Raw genomic sequence first — 17,400 nt, forward strand, 5'->3', positions numbered from 1 at the left:
AGTCTCTTCTGTGTTGACACTTGAATTTGATCGGAGTGAGACTTCCACCTTTAATCTTCATATCTGATGATACCCAGTCCTGCTTCCCACTCCTCTTGCTTTGCATTATTGTCTAAAGGGCGTCTGTTGTTAAAACAGAAGCTAGGAAACCACAAAACCCGACAAGCTCAAGGCTGAGCACGAATAAAACAAATTAATCAGCTTAACAAGTGACTTTAAACATGTGTAGGCCATGATTCTTAATTTTAATAAAGCCACAGCGCAAAAGTCAACTCACGAGTTATTTTATTACACTACATGTGACAGTAAACAGCAGGTATAAAAAAAATAAAGAAAACAAAGCTAACATGGTAATCAAAAACAACCTTACTCGGTCCAGCATGGGTAAACACCTGAACCATTACTGCTCTGTATCAAAACGCATGACTTGTTGGCACAAGAGAAACAAAAAAAAGAAAAAGAAAAAAAGAAAGAAAAAAAAAGTATAAAATACATGTTTGTATACATGACTGGTACATGATGGCAGACTGCTAACACGCAAAGTGTCAAGGCATGAGTACATTATGATTTACAGTTAAAATACTGTGCGTAAAGAATTACAAGACCTCTGTCATTTCTTTCTCCAAACTCCTACATGGTAAAAAATCTTCCGGCCCAAATCCTCGACAAGATAAAGTGGCTGCTGACAGCTTCAGGAAATGAAATTGCAGTTCAAGTAGAAAAACACACAGCACCTTAGATATAAAACCGAATGATGAATGAAGATATACCCCCGCTATGATGTATTTCCATTACTAGTGTGCGCAACAGAAGGGGTTAATCCAAAGGCCCCATGGGTAAGTGTCTTTTTTTGTTTTTGTTTAAGAGTTCCCTAGCATGGTCAGCCCACAGTCAGCTCCTGATTCTGGGCCGGCCTCCAGCCGAGCTAGCCGGCTCTGCTCCAGGGCGATGGCTTCGGCTGAATGTTTGCATTTCTCTGAGCCGCACTGACAGGTGAAATATTTGCTCTTAATGTCCCAAAACCGATCTCCGTAGTCAAACCTAAGGACCAATCAGAAGACATTAGAATAGATTTCCAGATAACAGAAAGAAAAGAGGGCTCAACTAAGCAGGAAATAAATTACACACAGTTGTGTTCAATTTAGTTCACATACACTTTTCATGGGCAAGTGTATGGTTATGGTAATTTAAGGTTTTCTTTTCATAATGGAAAAACAGTGAAGCTATAGGATGAACGCTAACTTTTTTCCATTCGATAAAAGTTAATGCGAGGGGTTTCCGATGGTTAGGGACAAATGCAACAGCATGGCAGGATGCTGTAAACCGACAAAACTTCAGTCAGGAAAACAACTGAGATCATCCATCCACAATACGAGGTTAGGTATTAAAATACTGCTGCATGGGCTGGGCTTTAGTTACATCATAAAGCTTTAAAAACTGAGCTTTAAAATGATTAGTGTAATAAAAACCGAGAGAGGCCGACAGTGATCACTGACTGTTTTCAGGGGCTTGTTGAGATTAAAGAGAACAAGATACAAAGCATTAAAACATATTAAAAACACAACAGCTTTAATAAACAGAGTAGTTTGGACCCGGAAGCTCATATGTGATGTGATGTGAACTAAAGACCGGATTCCAGCAGTATCTAGTTCATGGCAGGCTTGAGCCTCGGTGATTCCTGGGTTATTCCAAACATCCTAAGAATTTTTTCTTACGTGAGGTTGAGAGAGAGAGATCCACTGTACTTACGTACAGCACAGTTGTTTGAAAAGATGATCTTGTAACCTGCAATTGTTTAGAAATGGCTATGACAGCCATTCCCAGCTCATGTAAATCTACAATTCTTCTTCTCAGATTATCACTGAGTTCCTTTGACTTTCCCAGCGCTCTGAGCATTGGTCAATCCAATAAATCTTTAGGCTGCCAAAGAGAAACTACCACCTAAAATCACTCATGATCACTTACGAGAAGTTAATAAGCCTTGGCGTGTCAAATTTGAAAGACAGTAGAACTTTCAGCACCACTTATTAAAAGATTTATGTGTGTGTATGAATATACTTCTGATACTCTGTGGATTAGAAAAAAATAAACCTTTGCACCAAATTCTTGTTTTTCAAAGTTATTAAATGTGTATGCTGCACAATCAGTCAGCAAAAGCCCCAAATTACCATCACATTCATGCCCATGATGAGTGCATGTAAACTCCTGACCACAACTTTAAGGTCCAACCAGGCACTTATGACTTCTTACCCCAGCTCCTGCCCACTGAGGATGTCTCTGGAGCTAAAGAAGGCGATGCGAGGGAATCGCAGGTCCTGATGGAGCATGAACACCCGTACTGGGATGAGGTTTGGGTCACACAGGTGGTTGATGAAGCGGCTGATGTTGCCGTAATACCGGGCATCGATGCAATACACCTCCCCATCCTATACAGAAAAAAAGACCGTTAAGACAGTTGAGGAAATCATAGCAGACATTTATTTCTGCTATAGGCATATTTATTCATATTAAATTAATAAATACAATTTAAAATACTGCAGAAACAACACAATCATCAGTTTAAAGTACCACGATAAAAGTATCTTCATGTTTTTAGAATCACTGTCAACACAAGAAAGGGGGTTAAACCCTAACCCTCGAAACACAAGATTAAGACTTGGTCAATTATTTACTTCATAGTTTTTGATTAATAATTATACATTACACATGATGTCCATGTCTTGAAATCCACAATTTAAGAAGGTTCACCTTGTTGTCCAGGTCAAACAGGTAGGAGTCGTCCTCTCTAACATCTGCTTCTGCATCCGAGATCAGCTCTCCAACATATCTGTGCAGAAAGAGGAAGGCAAGCTTCATTTTTTAACCTCTAGCTTTTCACAGAAAAGCAGACTAGTGTGTGCCAGCAGAGGGTTTTTTTCTCTTACTCGCAGATGAAGCTTCCCTGTGGAATGTCCTGCAGAGCTCGAACTCCCCAGCCCATTTTCTCTGTCCTGTACAGCTGCAAACGAACTCTGAGGAGGAAAAAGGAAAAAAAAAAATAGGGTTAAGAGTGAAGTATCAAGCAGACACTCATCAACCGGGGGGGGAAAAAAAAAGTCAGTGACGGCTATTTGCAACACATGGCTGCCTCTGCACTGTTAATCATCTGTGACTGACTCAGCTGCGGAGTGATTAATAATTATTGCTTTACCATTGCTGCCCTCAGCAAGATGTAGAAAGATGGACAGCAGGTTGTTGATTACTGCACAAGAGAAGAATCATTTTTCCCCCCCAATCAAAACTTTAGCAGTTGAGTTTATTTGTTAGAAATCTTTCCAGATGATATGAGGTTAAGATTATTCGGTGTCGGTTTGCAGTCTGACGTGTAATCTGGCAGAGATTTATGCATTTCTTTAGTTGCTGATACTCACTTGATCCCTGCCTGGACCACCCTGTTCTTGCACGTTCGATAACAAGAGCAAGCCATGTTGCATTCAAAAATTAGTGGAGGTTCGATTTTGTTGAACTCCTGAAGCAGCCGCTGATCCTTGTAAAGCAAAAGAGGTGAAAAAAATGATAGAATAAGAATAACTCGGCCAGTTTAACTTGATATGAAATCTGCTGCTAATGATTATGTCAGTATTTTTTCCCCCAGACAGTTTGTTACCTTGTCATACCAGCAGCGGATGCTGAGCTGTCCACAGAGGCAGTTGCTAGATGAGCAGTCATCAGTGCAACTACAGTGCTGAAGGCGCAGAAAAAAACCCAAGGAAAAATGAAAAATACATTTTTCAAAATAAAAGTTCTGTTGTGTGGAGACACAATGAAGTTACCTGTAAGTGTGTGATATTACGGTCTATGTTCATTGCTGAAGTTTCACAGTTTTCTGAAACGTATTTGTAATCCGATGGACATCCTTCATCATCCACCGAATTCACGCAGGGGATTGGTACGTTCTCGTAGCCCTGTGCGATGTCACTGACACACAAAGCACAAAGCTTAATCTGCATGTTTCCCCACTGATCGACCATGGGAAGTACCCTGGACCTAATCATAAATCACATCATCTAGCATACACGATGCACTCATGGCTCTTGATACCAAAAATAAAATGGTTTTGGGGCGTGAGCCTGGAATTGAGCTGCCAGATAAATGGTGGGTGTGTCTAGCAGAGACTTAAGTACACACTGTGATAGGTTTCAACTTAGCAGCTTAAGGTATTAACCCTTTCACGCATAGTGGTCACTACAGTGGACAGCTATTCAACGGCTGTTTTCTTGTATTTGTGTCAGTGTTGATGGTAGGGCTGTTCGATATAACGATATATAAATCGGATGACGATATAAAAACGTCTATCGTTTGTTTCGTGGTGCCGTAAAATAAACTGTTTACAGCAATATTTTTTTTCATCGTTTTGATGGTCACTGTAGTGGCTATATTAATTTCTTAAAGTTCTCTCATATTTAATATAACCACACTACGGACGGACAAGCGCCTGCTTTTACGTGTTGTCGTTAGCAACAACGACGGTAAAACCATCGCGTGGCTCCGCTGTCCGCTTGTTTGTTTTCCACGTAAACCTTTCACAATAAAGCTCAAGATCCTGTTGAGACTTTTCAAAATAAACTGAATCACGTGAAAGAGTATGCAGAGAGTTTACGGATGAGAAGCAAAAAAGAGCCGTCAGGCGCTAAAAAATAAACCTTAGACTCAAACTTTGAAAGAAAATGTCGGCCGTTACAACTTATGTCTAAAAATGTATAGTTTCATGTATCGGTTAAAACACTCAACTCCAGGTAAAGGACGCCCAGCTGGAAAAACTTCACGCAAGTCAAGTTGCCCGAGATTCACAGAATTTACAGAAAATATTACATTTTTGTGATTTATATCGTTGTCAGGACGATAAATGTCTTATATCGGGATATGAGATTCTGGTCATATCGCACAGCCCTAGTTGATGGTATATTTGCACATAAACCACTACATTGGACACTGATATGTCAGTCGATACCCTGCTACCCACTGGTCAGCCAGTGGACATGTGTAAGTGGACGTGTAAAAAACTACTTGAAAAGTACATGTATATTTTTTACATGCCTAATGTAAATATCAACACTTCACCGAGTTCTTTTGATTCCTCAGAGGCCACACTAAAGAGGAATAAAAATACTTAAGAAAAAAATCTGGATTGATGTTATCATAATTCATGCATGAAAGGGTTAAATAGAGTCCAATTCTCAAAGTTGCATCTATTAAAAATATATTGCAACATACAGAACCAATGTGACAACATACCTCATTATGCAATCTGAGTCATGTATTTTTATTTTGGGGCAGACTTAAGGAGGGATTTTTTTTCATGATTCTGTTTAAAATTTTAGAAAACCAAATACAAGTGGACCTTTCATCGCTGTATTTGGGGTTCCACTTCTTTGTAGTACCAAGTACTAGCTCTTACATCCATCTTGGCAAGAAATTGTATCCTTGAATTTGCACTGCTGGTTATTTTCATGTAAACAACACATTATCGTGCCAAAACACCTACCTGCAGATGATTCTTTCTGTCCGAAGCATGCGATTGGTTATTCCCCTTCGCAGTTTCCTGTTGATTTGGAGTGACACCCACACTGGCGTGTCAGCCCGCGCCAATGTAAGAGGTGTGTCTCCCTCCCTGTTCATGATGTCTATGTCTGCACCTCTGGACAGGAACAACCTGCACAAAACAAAAACCCAGAGAAAACAAGTTCATGTCCAGCCAACTGTAGAAAAATGTCTCCAACTTCCTTAAATGTGTTGATGGATAAAAGCAGATGTATATAAACTCACGTAACACATTCCAAGTAACCCTCTCTGGCAGCGATGTGGAGTGGTGTGTCTCCGTGTACGTTAACAGAGGAGAGGGAGCAGCCGGCATTCAACACCAGCTCTGCTATATCCACATTTCCTGCATACGCCGCCCAGTGGAGACACACATTCAGCTCCTGATGGGAAAGACGTGACTGTTTAAAGTAAAAACCTGAAATATGTTCATACAACTGCATCCATGTGGTCTCTCACACCAATGAGCTAGGAAATTGTTTAACCACTTCATAATGCTTAAACATGTTTCCATTATCTAAACTGTGGATGCACTCCTCCCTCCAAAGTCCTAATCTGAATTTAGGAAAATCCAATAACATTTAATATGGCTTAAAAGTGAGGCTAATGTCTAAAATTTGCATTCTTGCTAAAGCCAAGCAGGGAGCGACTCCACCTGCTTGCACAAAGAAGTTGTATCGTGTACTTTTGCAGAGTTTATGGTAGAAATCTACCTTATCATTGATGGTGACGTCAGCTCCTCTGTTCAGCAGTGCTTTGATCACATTGACGTGTTTGTGCTCTGCGGCCCAGATGATCGGCGTCCAGCCCCCGCTGTCCTGAAACAAGCCCACAGGAAGAGTCGGGAGTGGACAACAGAGCGAATCATATGCCATGTAGAAGGTTGGTGGTTCAATCTGTGGCTATTTTACAAAGTCTAATCAAATCATTTCCTTGTCAGGAAAAGGCTGAAATTTTCATTGAATAGGGAGAAAGTAAGTGATGGCAGACAAAAATGCTATCTTGCTCCTTTAAAATAGACATCCAGGATCTTGCTTTACCTGTGCATTCACATCAACCTGCCCCGTCTCCAGAAGCATGTTGACAATCTCAAGGTTTCCCAGCTTGGCAGCATGGTGGAGGCCAGTATATCCATCCTCCTCCTGATGAACAATGATAAAAAAAATAAATAAATAAAAATATTCGTTTATTTTTAAAAATTCATATCCAGCAAACCTCTTATGGTTCACAGTTATTTTTTTGGAGACACTTACAACGTGATAGACGCAGGCGCCATTCTGGACCAGGTAGCGAGCCACCTCAACGTGATTGTTGATGATAGCCTCCAACAGAGGAGTCCTCAGGTCCTTGTCCTGGGCTTCAACTTGAGCACCAGCCTGTCAGTGTGGAATCAAGTGTAATATTTAAATGAAATACTTTAATTTCGGCACATCCTAAAAGCAATGATGTGTGCCCATTTTTAAATGGTTAATTGTTTGTGAAAATGCAGAGCTGAAAGGATCAGATGCAAACAGCATCATAAAATAAAAAAGGCTGTTCAGTGCAAGAGTTATCTTTATGTTTTGGGCCATTAATCAGAAAAAGCAACCATCTCTATGACTCATCTGGGATTCTTAAAAAGCATGCCAGATTTTTCTTTCCATTGCTAAACTATACAAAGATTAAATTGAATAAAGATAAAGCCAAAAAAATTGCAAACTAATTTTGAAATTTCAAAAGTAAGCTCTATTTGCAGCCTCATAGAAAACGAGTAAACTCACATCCACAGATGAAAGAAGCAAAGACAAGTGTAACCAGGCGATTCATTTCTCACCTGTATCAGCATGTAGCAGACTTCCAGCAGACCTCTCTGAGCTGCAGCGTGAAGAGCGGAGCGCCTGTTCTGAGAGTCCGGCTGGTACGTTGGATCGATACCCTCCACTGGGACACACACACACACGCGCACACACGCACATGCACACACACACACACACACACACACACACACACACACACACACTCTTAATAGATAACTAGTGGTCATGTGTTTGCTTTCTTTTCACTCTGAAGATTTCAGGGCAATAGTTTACATGTGATGTGATGGAGTAACAGCCCTTCCGTGCCTGTTTATTTTCTTTAGTGTGTTCATATGTAACATTTTCTTTGATTGTGGAATTTAAACTGATTGTAAGCTGAATACATAATGAACTCCATCATGATGAATACCTATTAAAAGAACAGGCAACAACCATTTTTGTCAAAGTATACAAGTCAAAATATAAAGGAGCACAGTGGAAGCACTGCAGTTTTCGCCACTCACTGAGCATGAGCAGGACTCTCTGCACCTCTCCTTGCTTGGCGGCAGGGTAGAGCTGACGAGGGTGGAACCTCAGTTTCTTCCTCCTGGCGAATGAAAAGCAGTAATTTACCAATTTGGCCTCAAAACAACCAGCGATTTAGTTTTTCAGAGAAAGCCATTTGTAATTAGCCACCTTCATGAAAGATTTTGAGCAAACAGCGATGGAAGATGTTTATGCCTGCATTTACAGCAATGTGTCATCTTTCTGTGCAAGTTTAAAGCAGTTTTACACACACTACAGCCCTGAACACCAATGTGTGAACAGAGCAGATAACAGAGTGGTGCATTTATCGTTAGCGAATACTACATTTGAGTTTGCACCTCTGTGGAATAAAGCCCAACCCCAAGTTCACTTGTGAAAACAGATTAAGAGATTTCAGAAGATGACAGGAATGCTCTGCTTGGGGAAAAAATATAAAAAGAGAGCTGTGTGTATATTTTAAGGAAACAAATGAAGCTCAAAAGCTGAAACTAAACCTGCTTCAGCCTGGTATTCAGCTCTTTAACCAGATGGAGCTGAAAATAATTCAACTTAAATCAAGTCTCCAACCTCTCTGTGTCCTGTGTGAGAATGGCTTTCTGCAGCGCCGCCCTACTGGGCCCAGGTGGAAGTGCACTTGGGCTGACTGGCTTCCCATTTGGCATGCAGAGCGAAGGTCCTACGCTGTCCACGCCCTCCTCTGCTGGGGGGACGGTGGTTGCAGTTGCAGCTGAGGCTACAGGTTGAGGAGGCTGCTGCTGCTCTACTGCAGGTGTTACCAAGCCGTGACTACGCATACGAGCACTGAAAAGACAGGAAAGGATGGAAGCAAAAAAAGAAAAAAAAAACCCCACATTTTAAATTCTGACATTTCCCATGTCATTTAGCCTTACCTGACAGGTCTTTCGGGCATCTTCCCATCCTTCATCCCACCTGTGGAGGCTGTGAGAGAGGGTCCCGTGGGGACAGATGGTGGGAGAGACGGTGTGGTGGTGGAGGAAGCAGACATGGTGACGACCGTAGTTGCGGAGGCCGTGCTGAACGACGGGATAGTGACCTCCTGCGCCTCGGAGGCATCTTCGCCACAATGGGGACAGAAAAGCATGCCTCCGCCATTTGCTCTGCTGCGCCCGCCGCCCAGCACCGTCACACACCCCCGGTGGAAACGGTGAGCTATGCGCTGGTCCGGGCAGCACTCAAGAAATGTGCCCTGAAAGAGGAGCATAAAGCAGAAGAATAAAACCAGATATGTAAAAAAAAAAAAAAAAAAAAAGATTTAATGGATAAAAAAAAAAGATATCAAAGAGGAAAAACAAGTCTACTGCACAGAATATACTGAGGCAGATGAAGAAAAGCATAAACAAGAAGAGAGAAGGGAGAAAAAGAGGACAAAGACCATTATCAGAGACGATATACAGGAGAACTGAGAAGGAGAAATAAGAACTAAGGAAATATCTAAAGCCTAAAGTTCTGTAAACAACTTCCTTTGGTTTCAGTTCACGTGTAAAACTCTACAGGAACAAACTTGAGCCACATTCTCGCAGGTTGTTGTGTAAGAAGATGCCAAAACCACATTCGATAGACACTCTAGAGTCTTCAAATATGAAAGCAGGTGGTTTTAACACTTACCGCTATACAGAAATATCCACAGCCAGGACAGCAGTGGTGTTTGACCATGTGTGAGCGATGGACGTCACAAAGCACCATCAGGGGAACCCGACTGGACGGCCTCATGGTCTCCCCCTTAATAGTCCGATTGGTGCAAGCTCGCAGCTGACAAACACAACAGGAGAGAAAAAATGAACTTAAACGAACTCCAGGATTTCTGAAACCTTTACTGAGTTAGATTAAATATTTTTAAGATGTTATTGCCATAAAAAAATGACATCTACTGCATTTTACACAGTTTTACAGGCAGAGAATGAGAGAGAAAAAAACTCTATGAACAATTATTAGGTCATACTTTTGTTTGCACTTCCCAGCTGTATAATAATAACTGCTAAAGAGAAAGTAATGTCTGAGCTGGATCCAGATGAAAGGCATATATTTGATCCTCCAAATTTTTTCCCACATCAAAGTTACCCTTGATCTTAAATCCAGATTTCATCAGCTTTTCTTTTACCCCTACACACATTACGCGTGCATTTTCAGTACTGTCCTTGTACACAGCTCTATTGATATATATCTCGCACTGCTATCATAGTGTACATAGGTTTGAGTTTTATACATTCCCTGAAATGCTCAGATTTTTTCTAAATTCTTCTTTATACTAAGGTGAGAGAGAAAAAGACTTTTGATTCTCCTGAATGCATCTGTACATGTAGTAAACTGAGAATTAAAAAAAATAAAAAGTCTTCCAATGTTGAATACTTTACCTCACACAGAGCTAAAGAAATCAATTAATACTGTATGTTATAAAACGAAAAGTAACCACCTGCAGGGTAAACACAGAGAGCAAACACAGGGACAAACCTCTCCATCGATGCTCTCAGTGGCCATGCACTGTCTGCTGACACGGTGGCTGGTGCTGTCCACCCGAGGAGCCTCCATCCTGCAGCTGCACAGGGGGAGCTCTTCCAGCCGCTCCGTGTCTCCTGCATCGCTTCCATCTGCAAAAGTGGAGGGGCAGGGTTTGACTTGTGATTTAACAGTTAACATTAAAGTCATCTAAACCTCAACTGTTACAGAAGACAATACTTAGGTTTGAAAAATATAATTGGGTGATTCTGGTGTTATCCAATATAAATCTTTTTTAAAGTAAATGAATTCCACTCTGTTAACTAACTGTTCTACTGCTCTAATTGAACTGCTCAGTACAACCAAAGCAGCAGATTGCATCATTAAAGGTAAACACCACTTTATTGCCCCTGTATAATCTACTTTAGAGCGACACATCCATCTTACACCTACCCGGATGAGGAGAAAGTGTCAGACTGTCAGCAGCAGCAATGTCCAGAGCACCCAAGGGAACCTCTGTGTACTCTGCAGACCTTCCTGCCGAGGTCAAACCAAACAAAAAAAACTAAGCACTGAAGGGAACTGAAACATGATCCTCTTCATTCATACTACACAGCTTTTAATGCTTTACAACACTGAAATTTTAAAAAGCCATTTAGGCCTTTTCTCATAGATCAGCAGAAAACAAATATGTTCAGAGACACCTTTGGTTCTAGTTACAGCTCTGAGTCTGTGGGTGGCATCTTTGCAAGTCTGGACACAGGATTCCTCTTCACATGAGTGTTTAGGTTCTGGTTGAGGTGGCAGTGGTGTCCTTTAGAGCTTTTCTTTGCATACATGTCCTGTTTGTGATGACGGCCTACTCTATGCATTATCTGACAGCTGCCTTAGATCATTTCTATGATCTGTTTAACTTTTCCCTTAATGCCCATGTGTAACAAATATGCAACACAAAATGTTTCTCTGGCTTCTTGCTTCACGTTCATTTCCACTAATCGACAGGTTGGTGGTTTGGTTTGCGTCACAACTTTTCCAGTATGCAAATGTCCTTGGGCAAGATACTGACTCTAAATCCATCCACATACATGCATCAATGTGTATTATAAAGGAGTAAAGCCCTTTATGCATACAAAAGTGATGTATGAATGTGTGCAGCACATTGTTTTTAATTGTGAATAATTTGCTTTTTTTAAGAGCTTGGATTTTTCAAAATTTACTGTTAAAAAAATTCTTATTGCAAATGTTTCCGGTTACCAATCTCTTTGACAGATAAGTGTGGTTCAGAAAGTAGGAAGTAGATGACATCACTCACCTCCCTCTGTCTCCACGACGTCAGCCGCGTTTCTCCCTTTGTCCTGATCGGACAGTGGCCACGAAGACTCCTCGCTCTCTCTGACCACTCTCTGTGTTTTAGACTCTGAACTCTGCAAGTAAAAAATAAATAAAAAATAAATGTCTAAATATAAAAATATAACATTTGTAAAATAATGTGGTTTTTAAGTAGTGGGTGATTATTTTAAAACTCCAACCAAAGTTTGCATTTTTGAGGTTGTTAAAGTTTCAAGCTAAAAGACTCCAGTTTAAACGAAAAGCAGCTAATCAGAAGAAAGCTGACTTAATAGGAGCTAAAACACCTTGCTGGTGGATAAAATGAAGAGCTGCATCCATGGATTCTCTTATAGTGTGCAAAATGACTTTTATAGAGTCCAAGAACAAATACAGTGGCTTGCAAAAGTATTCGACCCCCTTGAACTTTTCCACATTTTGTCACATTACAGCCACAAACATGAATCAATTTGATTGGAATTCCACGTGAAAGACCAACACAAAGTGGTGTACACGTGAGAAGTGGAACGAAAATCATACATGAGTCCAAACATTTTTTACAAATAAATAACTGAAAAGTGGGGTGTGCGTAATTATTCAGCCCCCTGAGTCAATACTTTGTAGAACCACCTTTTGCTGCAATTACAGCTGCCAGTCTTTTAGGGTATGTCTCTACCAGCTTTGCACATCTACAGACTGAAATCCTTGCCCATTCTTCTTTGCAAAACAGCTCCAGCTCAGTCAGATTAGATGGACAGCGTTTGTGAACAGCAGTTTTCAGATCTTGCCACAGATTCTCGATTGGATTTAGATCTGGAATTTGACTGGGCCATTCTAACACATGGATATGTTTTGTTTTAACCCATTCCATTGTGGCTTTATGTTTAGGGTCGTTGTCCTGCTGGAAGGTGAACCTCTGCCCCAGTCTCAAGTCTTATGCAGACTCCAAGAGGTTTTCTTCCAAGATTGCCCTGTATTTGGCTCCATCCATCTTCCCATCAACTCTGACCAGCTTCCCTGTCCCTGCTGAAGAGAAGCACCCCCAGAGCATGATGCTGCCACCACCATATTTGACAGTGGGGATGGTGTGTTCAGAGTGATGTGCAGTGTTAGTTTTCCGCCACACATAGCGTTTTGCATTTTGGCCAAAAAGTTCCATTTTGGTCTCATCTGACCAGAGCACCTTCTTCCACATGTTTGCTGTGTCCCCCACATGGCTTGTGGCAAACTGCAAACGGGACTTCTTATGGTTTTCTGTTAACAATGGCTTTCTTCTTGCCACTCTTCCATAAAGGCCAACTTTTTGCAGTGCACGACTAATACTTGTCCTATGGACAGATTCCCCCACCTGAGCTGTAGGTCTCTGCAGCTCGTCCAGAGTCACCATGGGCCTCTTGGCTGCATTTCTGATCAGCGCTCTCCTTGTTCGGCCTGTGAGTTTAGGTGGACGGCCTTGTCTTGGTAAGTTTACAGTTGTGCCATACTCCTTCCATTTCTGAATGATAGCTTGAACAGTGCTCCGTGGGATGTTCAAGGCTTGGGAAATCTTTTTGTAGCCTAAGCCTGCTTTAAATTTCTCAATAACTTTATCCCTGACCTGTCTGGTGTGTTCTTTGGACTTCATCAACTGACTGCACTCAGACCAAAGGGGGCTGAATAATTACGCACACCCCACTTTTCAGTTATTTATTTGTAAAAAATGTTTGGAATCATGTATGATTTTCGTTCCACTTCTCACGTGTACACCACTTTGTATTGGTCTTTCATGTGGAATTCCAATCAAATTGATTCATGTTTGTGGCTGTAATGTGACAAAATGTGGAAAAGTTCAAGGGGGCTGAATACTTTTGCAAGCCACTGTATACGGGATTGAAAATAAGCACAATACGTCTACCTTAAAAGTACAAATTCCTCAGTTTACTGACAAGACAGCAACTTTAAATATGAAGTTGTGTCTTAGTCTAATGACACATAATGAGTGTGTCAGCATCTTCATGGTCCAACTCCTTAATAATGATCCCGCTGCAACTTACTGATGGCTTATTTGAGCTAAAGACATTTGTCACGACACGTAGATAACCCTGCATATCTAGAGTACATGCATGGCCATGCTGGCTGGAGTCACATGTACAGGTGTAAACAGAGTAATAAAACAGGAAGTTAATAGAAAAATGAGGAAAGAAGTATCTAACAAGAAAGCAAATATCAAGCCAAGAAGCTACTCACGTAATCCGAGGTGTTTACTGGTCTCTCTGTGTCTTCAGCTTGCTGTCTTGTTTCTCCTTCACCATCTTCAAACTGTAAAGCAAAAAGAAAAAAGCTTAGTTTACTTTAATTTAAAGTTCGGCTCATAAACACACTGTAGCAGTGTAATGTGGGTTTACATTTGATGGTTTCAAACCTTTTCAGAATCTCGCCTAGACGGACTAGAAATCTGAATTCTCTCGCCTACTTCCTCCTCGGAGTTTCCCACAGAGCTGATGCTCTTTCCGGGTGCAGTTTCAGACTCTGCTTTTTTATGGAATGACCTTCCTTCCTGAAAGCAAGATGAGAGACAGATATAAAATGGACCACAAACAACTGTTATTTAAACATCTGCAAAAAAACAAAACAAGTGTCTCACCTCAGTATGAGCGTTATCTGAAACATTTTCAGATCTCTCAGGTGTGCCGTCTGATAAAGGATCCAGCCTCCTCCTCTTTGCAACTTTAGAAGCAAAACAATGTGATGCAAACCATGACAAGGCTTAGTTTTAAAGTAAAGCAGTAGTTAATGCTCATTTAACTCTTTTACCGTGAGTTTAGACCTACTGACCAGGTTCAGAGTGAGAAGAAAGGCTGGCTGAGGATCCTGAAGGAGTCACAGATGCAACATGTCCTTCAATTTGACTGATCTGAGGAGAAAAATTAGTCAGAGTGTTTGCAGGTATATTAATATCATTTTAAATGCAATTTAAGACCAAACTTGTGATGGAAGCAGAAACTGAAAATACAAATATCCTTTTGATCCTTTCCGAGTTTAGGAACACTGTCCAGATATGCTTATCAATCTGGAAAGGAACAAAAATATCATTGTTTTCCTAAATGATATCCAATTTCCTCAAGTTTTAAACCCCGTTCGACACACAGCAGGGATTTCTCCACAGGCATTTAAATTCTTGACAGCTTTAGGTCATTTTGAAAGGTTTAAAGCCATTTTAAAAACACAATAATTTACAATAAGCACCTTTAACAACTGGTAGAAATCCAGATAATAAATCACGAAAACTCAAGAATCAAAAGAAATTTACTAAATATGATTCATACCAAACAGGAGTAGCTCCTCTCTCACCTGCCCTGGTGGAGGCCTGTTCATGGTCTTTCGTGCCCGATGGATCTTGGGTGGTGCAGGGGAGACAGATGGAGAAGAAGCAGCTGTTGTAGAGGAAGAAGAGGAGGAGGATGGAGGACCAGGTGGAAGGACAGATTTACTGCTACCAGGCCCTGAAACGCTCATCTTTGCTCGGCCAGGAGACAAAGTCGAGGACGTGGAAGGAGACGACGACAATGACAACAAGGTCGTCGAAAGAAGGGAATTAGATGTGTGACCTGACAAATTAAAGCAAAAGGGATTATCTCCTCAGTTTGTAAACTAAGTCCAATTAAATCAACGAAATCAACTCAGAGAATTTGCAAAGAATAACGCAATCTGAGCTCACCTGTAGCAGCAGGTTTGTTCTGGGGGGAGGCGGCAGGGGACCATTGTTCTCCTTCCTCTCTGACTGTGGAAGCATCCATCCCGGGCTGCTGGGACGACAACAGTGATGACATAACACCCATGGGCTCCGTCTTGGTGGCAGCAGCAGATGAGGTGGAGGCTGCATTATCTGAGGAATATCCGGAGTGCAAGAATTTTAAAGTTTATCAAGGAGAAATAATTTCTTGGGCATAATGCTACAATCTGCCGCTTGATGGTAGTGTAATGATGTGCAGCATATCATAAATCTCAAAACATCTCAGTCTAATTTCTTTAATATGACAATTCACTGTACTCATATGAGATCAAATGGCATTCACAGGCCATTTAATTGCAAACCAATACAATGTCTTTCAATATATTTCAAATATTAACATAATCTGCATAAACCAGCTGGTGAATTACCTTCCTTTGTTTGACTTGACCCAGCTAATGACTCCTCTGATGTTTTTGACTCGTCATTTTCATGGTGCTCCTGGTGGACAAAACAAGAAACAAGTGAAACGAGTAAAACTGATAATAGAACAGGCTCTTATTTCAATGATTTAATGAAATTATTGCAGTTCAACCACCTCGAAGATGGTAAAATAAATACACAAAGAAATTATATTGTATATTTGCATGCATGCAAAATATACAGTTGCTTGAAAAACGTATTGGCCCCCTTCCATTATTTTTGTATGTCTGTCACACTTAAATGTTTCAGATCAAACAAATTTAATAATAAGACAAAGATAACACGAGCAAACACAAAATGCAGTTTCTAAATGAAACTGTTTATTATTAAGAGGAAAAAAATCAAAACCCAAATGGCCCTGTGTGAAAAAGGTATTGGCCCCTAAACCTAATAACTCCTTGTAGTGCTCTGAAGGAATTTTAGCCCACTCATCTTTGTGGCTTTGTTGAAATTCAGCCACAACGAACCCCCTTTTTAATGTCTTGACACAGCATCTCAATTGGATTCAGCTACAAGACTTTGACAACCTTTTTCACACAGTGTACATGTAAAAGCATGCACTCTAGAGGTATAAATGTGTATCCACTACACTCATTCTATCTCTGACCTGGTAATATTTTTGGGCCCAGCAAGTTCTCTTGATAGAAACGCTTCCTACTGACGAACAACACAGGACCTCAACCAGGGGCAGCAGGACAAGGATATGAGGATACTGTGAGCATCACAGCATCACTCATCTCAAAAGTGTTGTGTCTGTTCATTTGACAGTACAATCAAAACTGTCACAAATGTAATTCTAAAGTTATTTTAGGTAAAAAAAAATAAAACCCACTACTTTCGGCCTTCACTTCTCCAAAAGTAAACCTGTCGGCCAATAGGTGAAATTTTCTGTTATGTTACATCAACTGCCGCCATGAGTCAGTAATTCCATTCATGCTTTTTACACGACCCGAGAAAAACCCCTTACTCCAACAGTACACCAAATAGAAAAGTGAATTTAAAACGGGATTTTAAACTGCGACTGCTTAAAATCCTAATTTCTTTCTTTCTGTGCATGTCTCGTTGGTGCAACATTTACTTAAAAAAGCTCCTAACTAGCAACTACGAATAAAAACATATCCTAAAAACAGAACGATGTGCGATACTTGCTATACAGAGGATTGCTACAAAGGTTACTGGTCAATAAATATAAAACAGCAGCAAAACATCATCTGGATGAGAGTAACCCTGCAGGTAACACAAAACTGTTACAGGCTAACACTGCTAGCAGTGCAGCCTAGGTTTCAATAAAAAAAAGCTATTTTAATCGACATGTAAAGTCAAGAGGAGCTTGGCAGTATGCAGTATCGGTAAGCTGGGGAGTTTAAAGGTAGACGAATAGACGTAAATTCCTTTCGCATGCAGTTTTCAGCTGCAGTACGTTAGCTACCTTTGTCGTTGTCTCAGATGCCGACATGTTTCCCAGTGACCGTCAACGTATGTGAGCGTGCTGCGTCACGGCCGGAGCCCCGCCCCCTCGATGGGTGGTGG

General features: G+C 40.9%; 1 protein-coding gene across 2 annotated transcripts; it reads right to left on the minus strand.

Annotated features, from left to right (window-relative positions):
• Positions 1 to 267: 267 nt before the first annotated feature.
• ehmt2 (euchromatic histone-lysine N-methyltransferase 2) lies at positions 268 to 17,337 on the minus strand. 2 transcript variants are annotated; one of them, XM_065470577.1, is made up of 28 exons: positions 17,300 to 17,337; positions 15,819 to 15,888; positions 15,376 to 15,543; positions 15,009 to 15,265; positions 14,493 to 14,571; positions 14,302 to 14,384; positions 14,080 to 14,214; positions 13,905 to 13,976; positions 11,665 to 11,776; positions 10,806 to 10,889; positions 10,368 to 10,504; positions 9,525 to 9,668; positions 8,789 to 9,105; positions 8,466 to 8,699; positions 7,877 to 7,959; positions 7,391 to 7,497; positions 6,831 to 6,953; positions 6,618 to 6,719; positions 6,291 to 6,395; positions 5,806 to 5,960; positions 5,525 to 5,692; positions 3,813 to 3,957; positions 3,647 to 3,724; positions 3,411 to 3,526; positions 2,925 to 3,011; positions 2,749 to 2,827; positions 2,251 to 2,426; positions 268 to 1,041 (listed from the first exon to the last, which is right to left on the minus strand). In XM_065470577.1, the coding sequence occupies exons 1-28, from the start codon at positions 17,324 to 17,326 to the stop codon at positions 861 to 863; spliced, it is 3,624 nt and encodes a 1,207-aa protein (XP_065326649.1). In that variant the 5' UTR covers positions 17,327 to 17,337; the 3' UTR covers positions 268 to 860. The 2 variants fall into 2 exon arrangements, with proteins under 2 accessions (XP_065326649.1, XP_065326648.1); XM_065470576.1 differs by having other exon boundaries at positions 5,806 to 5,978.
• Between the last annotated feature and the right edge of the window lie 63 nt (positions 17,338 to 17,400).

The sequence above is a fragment of the Pelmatolapia mariae genome, linkage group LG22 (assembly GCF_036321145.2).
Source record: "Pelmatolapia mariae isolate MD_Pm_ZW linkage group LG22, Pm_UMD_F_2, whole genome shotgun sequence".
Lineage (NCBI taxonomy): Eukaryota > Metazoa > Chordata > Actinopteri > Cichliformes > Cichlidae > Pelmatolapia > Pelmatolapia mariae.